Source organism: Conger conger, chromosome 5 (assembly GCF_963514075.1).
Source record: "Conger conger chromosome 5, fConCon1.1, whole genome shotgun sequence".
NCBI lineage: Eukaryota > Metazoa > Chordata > Actinopteri > Anguilliformes > Congridae > Conger > Conger conger.
In genome coordinates, this window is record NC_083764.1 from 64,255,830 (window position 1) to 64,274,498 (window position 18,669).

The 18,669-nt window shown below is 42.5% G+C and overlaps 2 protein-coding genes across 6 annotated transcripts; both read right to left on the reverse strand.

Annotated features, from left to right (window-relative positions):
* Positions 1 to 26: 26 nt before the first annotated feature.
* LOC133128019 (zinc finger protein 271-like) lies at positions 27 to 9,389 on the reverse strand. Its single transcript, XM_061241222.1, has 4 exons — positions 9,251 to 9,389; positions 5,667 to 6,426; positions 5,163 to 5,221; positions 27 to 4,929 (listed from the first exon to the last, which is right to left on the reverse strand). Exons 1-4 carry the CDS (start codon positions 9,282 to 9,284, stop codon positions 2,765 to 2,767), a joined length of 3,018 nt encoding a protein of 1,005 aa, XP_061097206.1. The 5' UTR covers positions 9,285 to 9,389; the 3' UTR covers positions 27 to 2,764.
* Positions 9,390 to 10,398: 1,009 nt separating this feature from the next.
* On the reverse strand, positions 10,399 to 15,904 carry LOC133128021 (zinc finger protein 345-like). Of its 5 annotated transcripts, none has more exons than XM_061241227.1 (5): positions 15,710 to 15,859; positions 13,894 to 13,917; positions 13,134 to 13,737; positions 12,984 to 13,042; positions 10,399 to 12,753 (listed from the first exon to the last, which is right to left on the reverse strand). In XM_061241227.1, exons 1-5 carry the CDS (start codon positions 15,741 to 15,743, stop codon positions 11,432 to 11,434), a joined length of 2,043 nt encoding a protein of 680 aa, XP_061097211.1. In that variant the 5' UTR covers positions 15,744 to 15,859; the 3' UTR covers positions 10,399 to 11,431. The 5 variants fall into 5 exon arrangements, with proteins under 5 accessions (XP_061097211.1, XP_061097212.1, XP_061097210.1 ...); XM_061241228.1 differs by lacking the exon at positions 15,710 to 15,859 and adding an exon at positions 15,611 to 15,679; XM_061241226.1 differs by lacking the exon at positions 13,894 to 13,917 and having other exon boundaries at positions 15,809 to 15,904.
* Between the last annotated feature and the right edge of the window lie 2,765 nt (positions 15,905 to 18,669).

Sequence of the window (18,669 nt, forward strand, 5' to 3'; positions counted from 1 at the left end):
AATGGTGCCTCAGACGATAGCCCCCCAGCTGCCCCACACACCCCACACAACGACATTTTTTTCAAACAATGCACACATTTTATTTAACATGAACAGCTAGCTAACTTAAACAGTCACATTACATTTTGTTGGCAACAACAAAATTAATGAATGTTTTGATTTACATTCAAAATGGTCTCTCGCCAACCTGGAACTGTGCGCCCCCAGTTTGCCCCCCTAGATGCCACAATATTTTATGTGGTGAATTAATAAAGCCAAACAATGGCAATATACTGTGCCACTGAGAACAAAGACAGCTTTAGTTTATTCCTGTATATGTTATCCGTCTCATTTTTATTGGAGGGAGGTATGGAGGGAATACTTCATTTTTTGTCAAATATTTAAAAACAATGAATACAATAAATCTGGTTGTCTTTTTGATGTTGGAGGGACTGTTGTTATTTACAATTTCATTTGAACAATTTTGTCATTTGGGAGACGCTTTTAATCCAAAGCGAATTCCAAGTGCATAGGTTCTTCCAAAGGTTAAAAGCATCAAATCCATAACTAGCAAAACAGTGGAGGCCAATGAGGAGTGGGGTGGCCTGAGACAACCTGGGCTGACTGGTGGTCAGGTGGGCTGCAGCATTCTGGACCAGCTGGACTAGCCAGGAGGGAGTTGTAGTAATCCAGACGGGAGATGACAAGCACCTGGACATGGAGCTGGGTGGCTTTCTCCATCACGGGATGATGGAAACAGCCTATATTACGGAGGAAGAACCTGCAGGTTCTGGCAGTGGAGAATATATGTGGAGCGAGGGTAAGGTGGTTATCAAGAGTCACCCCAAGATTCTTGGCTGTATGGGAGGAGGATACTACAAAGTCCTCAACAATCAGTGAGAGGTCGATTGTCGGAGAGGAGCAGGGATGGAGAGAAGCTCAGCCAAGCAGGCAGAGATCTGTATGGTCACCTGGGTATTGGGAGGGAAGGAAACAAAGTGCTTTTGACCTAAGAATGGCTAGAAAAGCGATGGGAACAGAACCAAGAGACATGGTGTATAGAGAGGAAAGGACCAAGAACTGAGCCCTGAGGGACGGTAGGAATGACCAGAGAGGTAGGCAAACCTTGTGAAGTGACCACTCTTGAAGCTGGACTGGTTGGGATCATGAAGATTGTTAAGTTGACAGTTGGGAGCAGACCGCACGTTCCAGAGTTTTAGATTGGAAGGGAAGAAGAGAGACAGAGGCCGGTAGTTGTTCAGAGCAGAGGGGTCAAGAGTAGGTTTTTTGAGCCGAGGAGTGACTCTGGCCCTCTTAAGGGAAGCGAGCATAGTGCTGGAAGAAAGGGAAGTGTTGATTAGAGAGGAGAGAAAAGGGAGAATGTCATTAAAGGATTGTCAAAGGGGAGAAGGGAAGGGGACGGTGGGATGTGAGGAGTTTCAAAGTGTCAGAGACAGAGGGGAGTAAAAGGATAGGGAGTTCGGGAGTGTGGTGGCTGCATTCATTTTACAGTGAAAGAAGGAAGATTTAGCAAGACAGATAGAGGAGTAGAATGATGATAGGAGAGCATGGAAGGAAGCTATATCAGTGGGGAGACAGGACCTTTTCCATTTTCTCTCCGCTGGCCGCAGTTTGGTTCAGTCAGCTCGTAGAGCATCAGAAAGCCCAAGGATTGAGGAGGGAGGCCCGGGCTAGTCTGGTAGTGAGGGGACACAGAGTCAAAGGAAGATGACAGAGAGGACATGAAGGCTGTGTAATCCTGATGGGAGAGGACTGAGGTTCATGACTCACCCTGCAACAAAGTGGGTTAAGAGTGGGGTGCGTCAGTCAAGAGTGAGCACCGCATTGCAATTTTACAGTAAGACAAGTCTGCAATTTGCGCCCATCGCCACCCCCCTGCTCAACCCAGGTCTAAGGCACAAGTCACAGCCTAGTCTATGGCATACCGCCTGTTGTAGTCCAGCATGTAGTCTTGCATTCATGTAATCCGGATACCTCTGGAAAGCAGCATTAATCAAGCAAGCAGTAATTTTGACTTTTTTATATTTGAATCTTTTATTTTAAAAAGGATGCCCTGGGAGAAATGCCAGTGGGAACTTTTGCAAGTGGGACGAGAGATAGAGCGAGCCAGAAATAAAAGCCCCTGGAGCTGTTTTTTGGTTAAGGGTCTTGCACAAGGGCCCATGGTTATTTTTTTATTTTAGGGACCCAACTTCATCTCTCCAGATGCAGGTCAGCATCCCTACATGCCAACTCAGGGCTTGAACCAAGAAATGTAGTTTCCAGTCGAATATTCTACCACTAGGCTACACTGGTCACGTGGAACAAAGGTAAACACTTTGAACTGTTATCCCTGAACAGGGTTCATATCCAACAAACATAGCCAGTAATTATTTTCATATTATTAAACTGACTTTCCTAAATACTATCCAGAATTTAAGCACTCATCCTTTCCACCATTTGTCATCTGATTGTGCAGTTAGGCTTATGATCCCTTATCATGCGTTTGCTCCCAAATAAGAGACCAAAAGGCTCAATAGGCTCTCATTTATCCAAAGTGATAATCCTCCCCTTGAGCAATGCAGGGTTAAGGGTCTTGCTCAAGGGCCCAAGGGCTGAGTGGATCTTACTGTGGCTACACCGGCCACTGACCTTGCGGGTGCCAGTCATGTATCTTAACTACTACGCTACAGGCCGCCCTCAGGCTCAATATTCCCACACTGAGCAACACGATACTGTATGGCTGCTCTCTGTGTCCGTTGTGTCAGGATACAAACCTGTAAGGTCACATTAATACAGTATTAAAACACGTAGCTGACGGATCACACACAAGCGTCACTGGTATAGATGCTACTTTGTATGAGCTTTCTGATGTCATCCTATATGAGTTCTCTGGTGTGTGATCAGGTGCGATGACGAAACCCTTCCCAGACTGGGAGAAGTGGTATGGTCGTTCCCCCGTATGGAGTCGTGTGTGGACTATCAATACTGATTTTGTTTTGAAGTTCTTCCCACACTGGGAGCAGTGGTATGGCCGTTCCCCTGTATGGATCCGTGTGTGGACTATCAATACTGCTTTTGTTTTGAAGTTCTTTCCACACTGGGAGCAGTGGTATAGCCTTTCTTCTGTATGACTTTGCGTGTGAATTGTCAAATCTGACTTGGATTTGAAGCTCCTCCCACACTGGGAGCAGTGGTATGGCCGCTCCCCTGTATGGATTCGTGTGTGGATTGTCAATTTTGATTTTGATATTAAATTCTTCCCACACTGAGAGCAGTGGTATGGTCGCTCCCCTGTATGCAGTCGTGTGTGGAGTGTCAATTCTGATTTTGATTTGAAGCTCTTTTCACAGTGGGAGCAGGGGAATGGTCGCTCCCCCGTATGCAGTCGTGTGTGGATTATCAATTGTGATTTTGATTTGAAGCTCTTTCCACACTGGGAGCACTGGTATGGTCGCTCCCCTGTATGGGTTCGCTGGTGTCTGGTCAGGTGTGATGACAAGACAAAGATCTTCCCACACTGGGAGCAGTAGTATGGCCCTTCCCCTGTGTGAGTTAGTTGGTGGACATTCAGTCCTGTTTTTGATCTGAATTTTTTCCAACACTGGGAGCAGTGGTATGGATGCTCCCCTGTATGGGATCGCTGGTGGGTGTACAGGGTTGATGATGAGACAAAACCCTTCCCACACTGGGAGCAGTGGAATGGCCGTTCCCCTGTATGGATTCGTGTGTGGATTGTCAATTCTGATTTTGATTTGAAGTTCCTCCCACACTGGGTGCAATGATATGGGCGTTCCCCAGTATGCATTCGTGTGTGGACTGTCAATTCGGATTTTGATTTGAAGCTCTTTTCACAGTGGGAGCAGTGGTATGGCCGTTCCCCTGTATGGATTCGTGTGTGGATTGTCAATTTAGATTTAGATTTTAAGTTTGTCCCACACTGGGAGCAGTGGTATAGCCGCTCCCCTGTATGGCTTTGCGTGTGGACTGTCAATTCATATTTAGTTTTGAAGCTCTTTCCACACTGGGAGCAGTGGTATGGGCGTTCCCCCATATGCCTTCGTGTGTGGAGTGACAATTCTGATTTTGATTTGAAGCTCTTTTCACAGTGGGAGCAATGGTATGGCCGTTCCCCTGTATGCAGTCGTGTGTGGATTGTCAAGTCTGATTTTGAAATGAAGCTCCCCCCACATTGGGAGCAGTGGTGTGGCCGCTCCCCTGTATGGGTTCGCTGGTGTCTGGTCAGGTGCGATGACGAGCCAAAGATCTTCCCACACTGGGAGCAGTGGTATGGCCGTTCCCCTGTGTGAGTTAGCTGGTGGACTGTCAATCCTTTTTTTGATTTTAAGTTCTTCCCACACTGGGAGCAGTGGTACGGCCGCTCCCCTGTATGGATTTGTGTGTGGACTTTCAACACTGATTTAGATTTGAAGCTCTTTCCACACTGGGAGCAGTGGTATGACCCTTCCTCTGCATGGGTTCGCTGGTGTCTGGTCAGGAGCGATGACGAGACAAAGCTCTTCGCACACTGGGAGCAGTGGTATGGGCGCTCCCCCGTATGCATTCGTGTGTGGACTGTCAATTCTGATTTTGTTTTGAAGCTCTTTTCACACTGGGAACAGCGGTATGGCCGCTCCCCTGTGTGGGTTTGCTGGTGTTTTGTTAGTCGTGATTTGGATAGGAAGCTCTTCCCACACTGGGGGCATTTGTGGGCCCCTGAAGTGCCTGTGTGGGACTGTGTTGGGGTGGGGAGTGTCTCAGGGGCTTTGGAGCACTGAGGTGTTCTGCTGTTGAATGGGTTCTCAGCTCCACTTCTTCCAGGCACCAGAGTCTCTCTGAGCTCCTCTGTGTGGACAATTTTCAAGTGCTGGTGAAGATTCACTTCCTCTGTGTGAACAAGTGGGTACTGAGAGCAGGAAAAGACCTCAGACGATGCCTTAACAGTTTGTCCTGAGGAGAGAGAAGGTGCACATGAAATATTAAGCCTATAGGAAATGGAGATGAAGCTGGCTTTGATGAATATCACTCGACTGGAAAAAGAAAAAAAACATGTGTAACTGTGTGCTCGCCCTCCTTTTCCTTGGTCAGATAAATGACTACACAGCTTTTCTTCTTGCTGAAAAAACTAAGGCTGGAAGTAGAAATGCCTGTTCTTTCAGAAAATGATCATAAGGAATCTTAACCTGTGTTCTGGTTCCTTGGGGAGATGTCTGTAGGATTATTGGAGGTTTCAATACAGAGCCTGTTAAAGACAAATGAAGGCACATTATATAGTTGTGTTGGTAGAGAAAGAACAGTGACACCCAGGGCTCATTCCAATCACTTATTTATCTCATCTCTTTTGTTTTTCTTGCTCTTTTATCTTCTCCAAGCTCCACCCATTGGGAGAGGCTTGGGAAAATGGCAAGAAAAAGTAGTAAGATGGGAAAATGTGAATTGGGCAAACAGAATGTACTTGCTCCTTCAAACATCAGCTACAGATGTGGCGGATAGGGAGAGGTGGATCCACAAGTCTATCATTTATACATCAGGCTTTCTGGAAAAATACTTCCGCAAAGGATGTGCTGATGTTTTCTTTCTCGAAGGAAAGATTGGGAGTTTCTAACTTCTTCTGTCCGTAGAGATGATGGACCTCAATCAATTAAAAAAAATAATCAATTGGAATGAGCCCAGATCACCACACTTACCCATTCTCTGATGAAGCCAACTGGTGTTTGTGCGGTCTCGCCAGCTGGTCAATTATCTTTCTCTTCCAGGTCATGACCTGGCCCTTCTGCCTCAGTGAACACTTTCCCTTCATTGGTGAGAGCTCCTGCAATCTCTGTCGAGATATCACTGCCTGGTCTTCTTTCCTGGCAAAGGAATGTGGTGACTCTGAATTACCTGTTATTTTTATTCGGTGAATAAGCACTCTCGGCTGTTTCAGTAGGCAGGCAGTGACCAGATTGGACAACTCCATGTCCTGTTGACCGTATTCTGATTTCACTCCATTCTTCTCAAATTTGCGAGTCTGACAGGTTAGATAAGCTACACCCTTCCCCTTCTGTTCATCCCTTGTTTTTTCTTGCTCTTTTCTCAGTCCCTCAGCATCTCTCACACCATCTTCTCTCTCTATTTTCACACTCTGCCTCTCCTCACATTCCTCCACTTCCTCTTTCATGTTGGACAGTCTGTCTTTTTCCTCCTGGGTCATCTCATATACAGTCTTCCTCTCTTCTGTGTCATCACTTCTGTTGAATGTTGCTTTTGTCTCCGCCCCTGTGTAATCTGTGCTTTCAATCACAGATTCAGCCTTCACGTCTCCGACCAAAGAGGAGGAACTTAAACATCTCATAGAGTCAGGCAAGGATTCGGATTGGCTGTTGGAGTGAGTCAACTTCATGGAATCCACCACTCTTCTAATAGGCGGGTGGGACAACTTACACTCTTCCAAAAAGGCAACAGTGGCTAAAAGAGAATGAAGAAATTTGTGTTAATGTTCCACATGAGAATTTTGAAACGAGGTGGAGCAATTACAAATTGGAAACCGTCCTACAAGTAAGATTTGATTGCACACAGGGAGGCACACGGAAAAATAAAATTGGGAAGTGTCTGAAGTGGCCCTTTATACCATTTCAGAAGGTCTTACGTTGTATAATTTTGGCATGGTTAAATTTTGTTTATTTGAGACATAATTTGAGATTTCTGTAATCCATGGTGCCTGTTTCCTTCTCATTAAAACCGTGCAGTCTCTCACCTTACAGCTAAAATCTTCCTTTACTTGCAGAGAGGGGTCGGCAACCTGGTCCTGGAAAGGCGGAGGGTATGCTCGTTTTTGTTTTAGCAAAATTCAGCAACCGATTCAGACCCAAGAGACCAGGTGAGATGTGTTCATTGATCAATGAAAGTTGATTGCACAGTAAAGTGCTGAGTAACAATGAAAGCCAGCACACCCTGTGGCTCTCCAGGATCCGAGTTTCTGACCCCGTTTTTATATTTTATTATTTTTCTCACCCTGATAAGTCACTAAACAGGAAGTGCCATCATACAGAAGTTTCTTTGTGACTCCCAAGCAGTGGTGAATGATCAGTCAGTCTCCGATAAATGTTTTTTTTATTTACCATTTTTACTAACTGGTATACTATTTAGCAAAATCCTTCTAGTCATATTGGTTAATGCAAAAAAAGCCTCTATAATGTTCTTTTTTTATCAGTTTTTGTTATTTTTACCTTAAATATCTACTAGTTTCTAAATTAATCTCTGTTTTCATAATATTTGTGATTGTGGCATCATACGATTCTTAATAAAAAAATATAAACATTACATTTATATTAGAAATTTTAGAAAAAACTACATATTGCTGTAACGTCCAAATGAGCCAACTCATTCATTCAGATAACTTCCCCATATTATTAATTACCTTGCATTATATGTAACTTGCATGAGGAAAAACTGCTTTAAATCCTCCCCTTTTTATGGTTATACAAATAAAATTGTAAATGTTTATAATAGTGTGGCTATTGATGCAGTTAACGGCAACATTTCAATTTCAAGTTTTAAAATGGAAAAACTGACATTAAAATTGTATCACCTGATATCGTTAAAACAAGCTCCACTATGGTCGGAACCTTGCGTAAGAATTACCGTTTCTTGTAAAAAAAAAAAAAAAAAAAAGAAAAGAAAAGAAAATAATAGGATAAACACAAGCGATTGTAATCTTGGAATGAGCCCTGAAATATAAGTTTTGTAAGAGGAATAGAATTTCTTGTGACAGCAAAGAATTTACATGATTTGAAAATGCTGTCAGAACAAATTCCATCCCTTTACAACAACTATCCTTTCCGGGGTCAGGTTTCCGGTTATGTTCTCCTCATGCGTAAGTTAGCGTCAAGTCAACAGCGTGGTTGCCAAGCTTTCCCTGTTGGTTGCTATGATGTGATCTATAAGTGACGTGACCCGTAACGTGAAATTGCGTTGTTAAATCAATAAAACAACGTTACCGTGTGTGTGTTTTTATTTCGTTAATACACGTTCTTGCATTGCGAGGATGGATCACCTGTTCCGACAACGCAGGCATACTTTGCAATCATGTTGAGCAGACGGATGAAGGGTATTGCACAATTGCACTGTAACGTCATTGGTATGGATTTACTCCTGTGCGTGTCTGCCTATGGCTAGCGTGTTTCGTGAACAGCATACGCCAAGTCATTCCTCTGTCAGTAAGCATTCATTTAGTCCGGTGTATGTAAGTTAGCGAAACATATAGATTGCCATTGTCCCTACAGTTTAAAATAGCCACAGAAATAGCTAGCTAGTGCCCATCTCTCGATGGACTAATACCAGTACCGCTAACTAGTTAGCGAAACAGATAGCAAACCATCGAGCAATAAATCTACGTAGAGAAGTAGATAAGCAGGACATCTAACGTCAGATAGATAGGCTTAAGTTAGCTTTCTAGCAAGCATGGGATCTTTCTATCCAGCTAACGAGATGTAGCCTATATCGTGGTTCAATGTGTGTGTGTGTGTGTGTGTGTGTGTGTGTGTGTGTGTGTAGGCCTATCTATATAAATAAATAATCGAGATATTACATATGAAGCACTACATATTCACAAAAGCATCGGATGCAGAGTCTACACACACAGGAGTAAATAAATATGAATGACGTAATTGCTGAGCGTAGTCAACTATTATAATGAATAGTTATGGAATTGAACGCGAAATACAACTACCCAGCTGGTTAGCATTACATTACATAACGTTCGGCAGTACGCCTGATGTATATTATCTGCTAACATTACTTAACGTTAGGCTCAGAGTGGGTCGCTACTGACCGGCGCTAGTCTCATTAAACATTGATTTTCGTTTGGATTATCAAAACAATTAGCTACGGGTTGTGTGCAGTTGTGCTGGGTCGTGAAAACCCAAGCACGCATAATCTGGGATAAGAGGAATATGTATGATTTCGTATTTCTAGAAATAACCCGTTTTGCTAACTGTTTTTGTAAAACTCCACTGACCTCCATTCATTTTGTGAGTGACTGTTGTCTGTCTAATAAAGTATCAGTAAGGACGTTTTAGACCCGAAGTGCTGCCTCTTCCTCTCTGCTCAAACGCCCCAAATCCTATGAAGATATTTATTAACTTCTAATACAGCAAAAATGTATTGTTGTACCTTTAGCTGTTATTAAAACCTGACGCGCATAAACAGAGACCAACGAATCTTGTAGCAGCAACCTCACTCGTCGCTACGTTTTGTTAAACACGCCGTCAAGAAAGATATTGATACGCACCCCTGGTATCGCTCTCTGCAGTTAAACGCGTCATGTTGCTCAGTACTCGAATCGGTGTGAAGAATCCGCGTTAGAAATGGTTATAACAAGGTGACACTTGCAGTACGAACACAAGTAGCCTATTGTCCCGCAGTTGCAGACGAGTGAACCACGACAATGACGCGAATACCAATGGGAGAAATATTTCAAAATAAAGGTTTGTTGCCGACACAATTATGAGAAATTATACAGTACTGTGCAAATGTTGGTGTGAAAATGGTGTAAAGTAAAAATGCTTTCAAAAATAGAAATGTTAATAGTTTATTTTTATCAATGAACAAAATGCAAAGTCAGTGAACAGAAGAAAAATCTAAATCACTACCCTTTGCCTTCAAACCAGCATCAATTCTTCTAGATACACTTGCACAAAGTCAGGGATTTTATAGGCATATAGTCAGGTGTCTGAGTAACCAATTATACCAAACAGGAGCTAATTATCATCAATTTAATATGTAGGTTGAAACACAATCATCAACTAAAACAGAAACAGCTATGTAGGAGGGTTAAAACTGGGTGAGGAACAGCCAAACTCTGCTTCCAAGGTGAGGTTGCTGAAGACAGTTTAATGTCAGAAGTCATACACCATGGCAAGACCGAGCACAGCAACAAGACACAAGGTAGTTATACTGCATCAGCAAGGTCTCTCCCAGGCAGAAATTTCAAGGCAGACAGGGCTTTCCATATGTGCTGTCCAAGCTCTGTTGAAGAAGCGCAAAGAAACAGGCAATGTTGAGGACCGTAGACGCAGTGGTCGGCCAAGGAAACTTAGTGTAGCAGATGAAAGACACATTATGCTTACTTCTCTTCGCAATCAGAATATGACCAGCAGTGCCATCAGCTCAGAATTGGCAGAAACCAGTGGGACCCAGGTACACCCATCTACTGTGAAGAGAAGTCTGCTCAGAAGTATACCACAGTACCATCAGGGAGGCATCTGATTGCCCCGAAAACATTCAGCCAATGTCATTAAGAACTATCTTCAATGTAAAGGAGTCCTGGAAGTGATGGTATGGCCCTCACAGAGCCCTGATCTCAACATCATCAAGTCTGTCTGGGATTACATGAAGAGACAGAAGCATTTAAGGCTGCCTAAATCCACAGAAGAACTGTGGCTAGTTATCCAAGATGTTTGGAACAACCTACCTGCCAAGTTCCTTCAAAAACTGTGTGCAAGTATACCTAGAAGAATTGATGATGTTTTGAAGGCAAAGAGTGGTCACACCAAGTATTGATTTGATTTAGATTTTCTGTTCATTCACTTCTTCTGTTCATGCATTTTGTTGATAAAAAATAAACTATTAACATTTCTATTTGAAAGCATTGTTATTTTACAGCATTTTTTCACACCTGCCTAAAACTTTTGCACAGTACTGTATGTGGTGAATTAATAAAACCAGGATATGGCAATATACTGTGCCACTGAGAACAAATACAGCTTTAGTTTATTCCATTGTATGTTGTCTCTCTCATTTTGATTGGTTGGAGGTATGGAGGGAATACTTCAGCTTTGCAGTAAATAATTAAGAGGAAGGGGAAAAAAGTCTGGGAAGCGAGAGTTTGGTTCTATTTTTGTTGTTGGGGGGATTTTTGTTATCCTGATCAGAGAGGATTGAATTCTAATTCGGATTAAAATTCAACCCAAAGTCATTTTTGCCAAGACCCAAGTCTGCTATTTCCACACATCGGCACCCACCTCCTCAACCCAGGTCAAAGGTGCAAGTCGTAGCCCAATCTATGGCACATTGTCAGTCATAGCATTCACGTAATCTGGAGACCTCAGGAAAGCAACATTAATGAACAAGCAGTAATTAAAGTTTTAAAATATATATTTGTTATTTTGAATCCTTTATTCTAAACGGGTCATATCCAACAAACATAGCAAACAATTATTTTAACACATGATATTTTACAGACTGCTACAATATAAAGAATCTAGGCACTCATGCTTTCTACCATTTGGCATTTGATTGTGCATTTAGGCTTATGATCCTCTTTGTGAGCCTCCTTATCGTGTCTGAGCAACACAACACTGCATGGCTGCTCTCCTGTGTCCATTGTCTCAGGATACGATCTTGTATAGTCACATTAATACAGTATTAAAACAAGTAGCCGACAGATAATCATCACACGCTAGAGTCACTGCTATAGATGAGCTTTCTGGTGTCTCCGCAGACTTCTTAACTGCATGAAGTTCTTTTCACATTGGGTGCAGTGGTACAGGCGTCCTCCTGTATGAGTTCGCTGGTGGGACATTAAACTTTTTGAACTGCTGAAATTCACCCCACACTGGGTGCACTGGTATGGGCATTCCCCTAAATGGATTTGCTGGTGTCTGCTCAGGTGTGACGATGAGATGAAGCTCTTCTCACACTGGGAGCAGTGGTATGGCCGCTCGCCTGTATGGGTTCGCTTGTGTGTGGTGAGGTTCGATGACGAGATAAAACCCTTCCCACATTGGGAGCAGTGGAATTGCCGTTCCCCTGTATGGATTCGGGAGTGGACTGTCAAATCTGATTTTGATTTGAAGTTCTTCCCACACTGGGAGCAGTCAAATGGCCGTTCCCCTGTATGGATTCGTGAGTGGACTGTCAAATCTGATTTTGAATTGAAGTTCTTCCCACACTGGGAGCAGTGGTATGGGCGTTCCCCTGTATGCAGTCGTGTGTGAACTGTCAATTCTGTTTTTGATTTGAAGCTCTTGCCACACTGGGAGCAGTGGTATGGTCGTTCCCCTGTATGGATTCGTTGATGTGTGGTCAGGTGTGATGACGTGACAAAGCTCTTCCCACACTGGGAGCAGTGGAATGGCCGTTTCCCTGTATGGAATATTTTGTGGACTGTCAATTCAGATTTTGACTTGAAGCTCTTTCCACACTGGGAGCAGTGATATGGCCGTTCACCTGTATGAGTTAGCTGGTGGAATGTCAATCCTTTTTTTGATTTCAAGTTCTTCCCACACTGGGGGCAGTGGTATCGACGTTCTCCTGAATGAGTTTGTTGGTGTGTGATCAGGTAAGATGAGCAGATGAAATTCTTCCCACACTGTAAGCAGTGATGTGGCCGTTCTCCAGTGTGAGTTTGCTGGTGATACGTCAATCCTGTTTTTGATTTGTAGTTCTTTCTACATTGGGAGCACTGGTATGGACGTTCCTCTGTATGGGTTTGCTGGTGTTTTGTCAGTCGTGACTTGGATAGGAAGCACTTCCCACACTGGGGGCATTTGTGGGCTCCTGAAGTGCCTGTGTGGGACTGTGTTGGTATGGGCAGTGTCTCAGGGGCTTTGGAGCACTGAGGTGTTCTGCTGTTGAATGGGTTCTCAGCTCCACTTCTTCCAGACACCAGAGTCTCTCTGAGCTCCTCTGGCTGAACCTTTTCCAAGTGCTGGTGAAGATTCACTTCCTCTGTGTGAACAAATGGGCACTGAGAGCAGGCAAAGACCTCAGACGATGTCTCAACAGTTTGTCCTGAGGAGAGAGAAGATGCACACGAAATATTAAGGATATTAATGGAGATGCAAGATGGCATTGATAAATATCACTCAACTGGAGAATAAAACAAACATGTGTACCATCTGTGTACTCGCTCTCCTTGTCCTTGGTCAGATAAATGACTACACAGCATTTCTTACTGAAAAAACAAAGGCTGGAAATAGAAACGCCTGTTCTTTGAGAAAATGATCAGAAGGGAGCTTAACCTCTGTTCTGGTTCCTTGGAGTGATGACTGTAGGGTTATGGGAGGCTTCAAGACAGAGCCTGTTCAAGACAAATGAAGGCACATTATATAGTTGTTTAAGGCTGGTTGAGATGAGGAGAAGAGATACCCAGTCCAGATCACCACACTTACCCGTTCTCTGAAGAAGCCGACTGGTGTTTCTGCGGTCTCACCAGCTGGCCAATTATCTTTCTCTTACAGGTCATGACATGGTCTTTCTGCCTCAGTGAACACTTTCCCTTCATCGGTGAGGGCTCTTGCCATCTCTGTCGAGATGTCACTCCCTGCTCTCCTTTCGTGGCAAAGGGACGAGGATGTGGCAACTCAGGAATTGAATTACCTGTTATTTTTATTCTGCAAATCACCACTCTTGGCTGATTCAGCAGGCAGGCAGTGACCAGAGTGGACACCTTCTCCTTGTCCTGTTGACTGTATTCTGATTTCACACCATTCTTCTGAAATATGTGAGTTGCACAGGTTAGATCAGTTACACCCTTCCCCTTTTGTTCATCCCTCGTTTTTTCTTGGTCTCTTCTCAGTCCCTCAGCATCTATAACACCTTCTTCTTTCTCCGTTTTCACATTCTGCCTCTCCTCACATTCCTCCACTTCCTCCTTCATGTTGGATAGTCTGTCTTGTTCCTCCTGGGTCATCTCAGATAAAGTCTTCCACTCTGTCCTCTCTTCTATGTCGTCACTTCTGTTGAATGTTGCTTCTGACTCCACCCCTGTGTAATCTGTGGATTCAATCACAGATTCAGCCTTCACAACTCCACCCAAAGAGGCGGAATTTAAACATTTTATAGAATCTGATTGGCTGTTGCAGTGAGTCAACTTGGTCGAATCCGCCAACTTTCTAATGGGAGGGGGGTGGGACAGAGAGGCCAGCTTACACTCTTCCATGAAGGTAACAGTGGCTACAAGAGAATAAAGAAATTTGTGTTAATTGCTCTGATATTTTGCCCTTCTCCATGGACTCAAATGCAGGACAAACTTCTCTCAAGAGAGAGGACAACTTCTGGAAAGAGAATTTAAGTTTATTACAATGCGCAAGGGAGAGACAGTCACGGAACATTTGGCAATCTGTTCTGAGAAAATCAGTAAAGACTTGAGTGTGTGGAGTGCCTAAGTACAGTCCAGTTATACATACATACAAAGAGTTGGGAAGTGGCCGCAGTGACACAATATTTGCTCTTGGTTTTGTACTCCTCCATAACGGAGGAACCGTTTCAAAAATATACAACCTTTTGTACATAGTCCCCCACATTTTTGGGCATCAAAAATATAGGACAGTTTAACATAACGAAGAATAAAGCAATATATTTTTTATAATATACGCTTATATATCATTTGCATGCAGTGACTGCTTGAAGTCTACGACATATGGACATCCTGCTTGTTTCAGGGACTTTTTGCTTTCAGTCTCCTCTTCAGCATGTAAAATGCACGTTCAATTGGATTCAGATTCGGTGATTGACTCGGCCAGTCCAGGATTTTCCACTTGTTAGCCATCAAAAACCCCTTCGTTGCTCCAGCAGTTTGTTCAGGTTTGTTGTCTTGTTGCATTATGCAGTGCCGTTCAATAAGTTGGGGACATTTGGTTTTCTGCAGTCACATCATCGATGAAGACAAGTGAGCCTGTTTCATCACTCTGGTACATGTTAATCTTTGTCTCCTCTGTCAACAGGTTCTTGAGGCTTATCAGTGGTTTGCATTTTGTAGTGTACCCTCTGTAGTCCTGCTGGTGTCATCTTCTACATATGGTAGACTTTGACCCTCTGTCTACCAGGTCTTTTGACATGTTTTTTTTTGTTAATAATGAACCAAACTATTGACTTGGGCATGCCCATGGTTTTTGCAATGTTCCTGATTGATTGATTTTTATATTTGAGCCTTATGACGGCCAGGAGACAAAGCCAATTTTTTTTGCTAGCTACAACAGTGAAGTGCACTGAATGTGAATCCAAATCAAAAGCCAATAAAAAGGTAGCCAAGTTGTCAAAGTCCACCAACTAACGTTACAGCAGGCTACAGTTGTAGCTTCAATCCCTGCTCAAGTGATGTCAATGCGGACACATTTTACAGCTGAGATTGTTCAACACAACTCAGTCCATTAACTTTCAAAGATGCTTATAATGGAACACTCCCAATAGCTCCACTCATGAGGTGTAGAAGAACTAGATGCTGGCTGTCACACTGAGAACAAATGAGTGATTAAATGAAGTTTGTGCCTTTATCGCCTAATATTTGAGATGGGATCCACTACTGCTGTGTGTGGGGTAAGATGTGTGTAGCAAAACCACCAAGGAAGTTCGATTAAAGATCAATTACCCGTTTCTGCTGAAAATTCTATCGCCAGATTTGCGATATCCTAAAAAAATAAATTAAAAAAACACTGGGGTGGGAACCTTAGTTCCGGAACTACATTTTCTTGCAAAAAAAATCCCACGCACGTAGCACCTGTGCAGTAATCCAGTTCCCACGAACGACAGAAGCAAGGAAACTTTAGACAGTAACCAAATCTTATGAATATCTTCATTGACTTTTAACGACCACATCTGTAACTGCACAATTGTATTGCTCTACTTTTAGCTGTTACTAAAACCTTACCTGCATAAACATAAATGAATGAATCTCTGATCATTGCATCGAGCTCACTCGTAGCAACGTTTTGTGAAACACTCCGTCAACAAAGACACAGATACGCACCCCTGGTATCGCTCTCTGCGCAGTTCGCTTCCATTTAAGTTGCTCAGCACTGAAACGGGGATGAATAAATCAAAGATAAAGAAATTAGGCGACACTTACAGTAAGCGCACAGGCATTGTTCTGCAGCTGCAAACGAATGGATTAAAGTGAGACACAGCAACAAAACGAATGCCAAACGGGAGAACATTTTCAAAATAAAAGTTGCAGAGAGGTCTGAGAAGGGGGGGGGGGGGGTACACAGATGGTACACATGTTTGTTTTATTCTCCAGTTGAGTGATATTTATCAATGCCATCTTGCATCTCCATTAATATCCTTAATATTTCATGTGCATCTTCTCTCTCATCAGGACAAACTGTTGAGGCATCGTCTGAGGTCTTTGCCTGCTCTCAGTGCCCATTTGTTCACACAGAGGAAGTGAATCTTCACCAGCACTTGGAAAAGGTTCACGGGGGGGGGGGGGGGGGGGCTATTTACTATTGTCTCATAGCATGGCATTCATCTGCTTGTGTCGGCACCAAAAAGAGCCTGTTCCCTCTGATTCCCACCGTGAAAATATTCCATATTTCTGTTGGTGACGGACAGATCGATTCAATCATGCAGATTTTATGAGGGAACATGTCACAGCCAATATGTTTTTGTGATGTTTAGTACAGACTAATTCTGATGCCTGTGCATCAGTGCCAAATATTTGAAGTCGCAACAATTTGGTAATATGATTGGTTGAATATGCTGTAATAAATAAGCATTTTTAATAAAGGTTCACTAATTAAGGTCACAGGCCTCAGGAAGTCATGTCATGCAAAGAATATGTAACCAAATACAAAACCTGACTATTTTATTTGACATTGTTAATTTTTCTCAAACCTTGAAATGGGGGACTATGTACAAAAAGTGCTACACGGTGAAACCAAAAGGTATAAAAACATGGTTTAATGAAAGCTGGTAATCTGCGAATTTTGACTGCATATGAATTGTTTAATTGCAAATAGAGGAAATAAAAAATGAATCAGAAAAGCCAGAAAAAGGCAAGGTGTTGTCCAAACTTTTGACTGGTAGGCTACTGTAAGTTGAAACAAAGAACCCACTTGCTAAACTTTAAAACACAAACACATCTTCCCACATAGAAAGCATAGGCCTACTTATCCAAACAAAAGTGCATCCACAAATACCTAATGCCATGGCAAGCTCTCAGCCTGTGAAGCTTCTGTAGGCTACATTCAGCTTAATTTGACTGTAATTGGGTGTAGAAAAAAATGTACTTTTGCGTCTGTGATTTTGGCGATAGTTGGACTGTATAATTACATAGCCTACTCAGTTATTTAAGTCGCTCGCTTATTTATGGAAGTGTTAATTCCCTACAACAGCAGTTTGTTTGGGATCGTTTACTGCAAGGTGACAGGGCAGTATGAAGTCGAATGTACAGTCGCGGTTGCCTCCGAGCGTTGGCGTATAGAATCGGCATGGGCGTGGAAGAAGGCAGATTACGTAACCAAGGAGACTGCCAGTCATTCCCCGGCGGTTGGAATCTAGGAGCTTCACATACGATTCAAACTAAAACGCTCAATGTTTAATCAACGCTGGCTGGTGGACATCTTACATCTTAAATAGTAATATTTTGTCCTTCTTGAACTCATATATAAACAATGTTTGAATTAATTGGACCCTGCGTTGGCCTACTGCAGTGACTAAACAGGGAAACTACAAAAATACAAACTATTGCCAATCACCACTCACCATGAGTAGCCCGCACCTAAAGAGAAAACAACAGAATAAAGGTGAGGCAGAGAAAGTATAAAGTATGTAGGCGACGTGAAAACGTTTCAAAGTGGAGACTAATTGAATGCTGACAAAATACAGTGGAGTTTGTTACTGGGCGACTTGTTTGGCACACCCAAAGAAGCTCACTATTCTCTATTTTTATTGATAACCGTTTCTTACACAGTCAAATATTCAATGTTAAATCAACTCTTACAGATTACATATAGTGGAATGAGGTAATTTGGGACACTTTTTTGGTAGGTTTCTGTTTTTAAATTATGTTTTAAAATATACTTGATTAGAAACTACTAACCTTCAAAAACACGCTGATGGCATGTTCAGGTAAAATGGGACAGCTTATAAGGTAAATCGGGACATTCAAATATTTATTTTAATTTGAACATTGAACATTTGGTTGAGACTCAGGAGAAGGGCTGTTCATCTACACATGGTACAATTCAACATAGTAAATTATAGCTTATAGAAGGACTGAACAGAGTGAATTAGGGAATCAGGTGTTATATGAATACAAAAAGAATTACAATAAATTAATTATTCGCATAATTGATAAAATTGCGATGTTATTGCAACCATTAACACTGAAAAGTGTCCCAATTTAGCTGAAATTCTTGTCGCATTTTATCAAACACCTTTTGTTAAAATGGGACAGTGCTTGAAACGCTTGTGTATTCAGTAAAAACAATGTGTATTCTGTAATTCTGTCTAGTAAAATTAAAAGACTTCATAAAAGACTTCATCATAATACAGTTCTGCAGATTGTTAATTAGTCTCTTTTTGGTTTAACAGCCTTATTATGCAAAAGTGAAATTCGTTGAGCCACAGTGCTAACCTGACGTCCTTCAACGTTTTGCCACACACTTTCTGGTTAGCACAGACCAATCAAAATGATGGCTTTACGTTAAGTAGTGTTGTAGCAACAATTACAAGCGATTGGCTGCTAATATTTACAGAGCGCAGTGCCTTAAACCTTATATGTCCCATTTTACCGGATGTCCCAATTTGCCTGACATGACCCTGGCTATATGAATCATGACTCATGTGTAGGCTATCCTGTCAGAGTTAAATGAACACTGAACATGCCATACAGGATTCACAAGTGCATAGGTTCTTCAACAAGTTAAAAGCATCAATAATTAGCAAAACACGCATGAACGGCTGTTCTAACCAAAAGACAATAGT

What these genes read in the sequence shown, in the direction of transcription:
- LOC133128019 (XM_061241222.1), bottom strand. Translation starts at nt 9,284, where the DNA reads ATGACGCGTTTAACTGCAGAGAGCGATACCAGGG. An exon ending in TGCAGAGAGCGATACCAGGG is followed by an intron (nt 6,427 to 9,250) that starts GTGCGTATCAAT and finishes ATTCTCTTTTAG; the next exon opens with CCACTGTTGCCTTTTTGGAA. An exon ending in TTGGCTTCATCAGAGAATGG is followed by an intron (nt 5,222 to 5,666) that starts GTAAGTGTGGTG and finishes TGTCTTTAACAG; the next exon opens with GCTCTGTATTGAAACCTCCA.
- LOC133128021 (XM_061241226.1), bottom strand. Translation starts at nt 15,896, where the DNA reads ATGTTCTCCCGTTTGGCATTCGTTTTGTTGCTGTGTCTCACTTTAATC. An exon ending in TCGGCTTCTTCAGAGAACGG is followed by an intron (nt 13,043 to 13,133) that starts GTAAGTGTGGTG and finishes TGTCTTGAACAG; the next exon opens with GCTCTGTCTTGAAGCCTCCC. An exon ending in TCCAAGGAACCAGAACAGAG is followed by an intron (nt 12,754 to 12,983) that starts GTTAAGCTCCCT and finishes CTCTCTCCTCAG; the next exon opens with GACAAACTGTTGAGACATCG.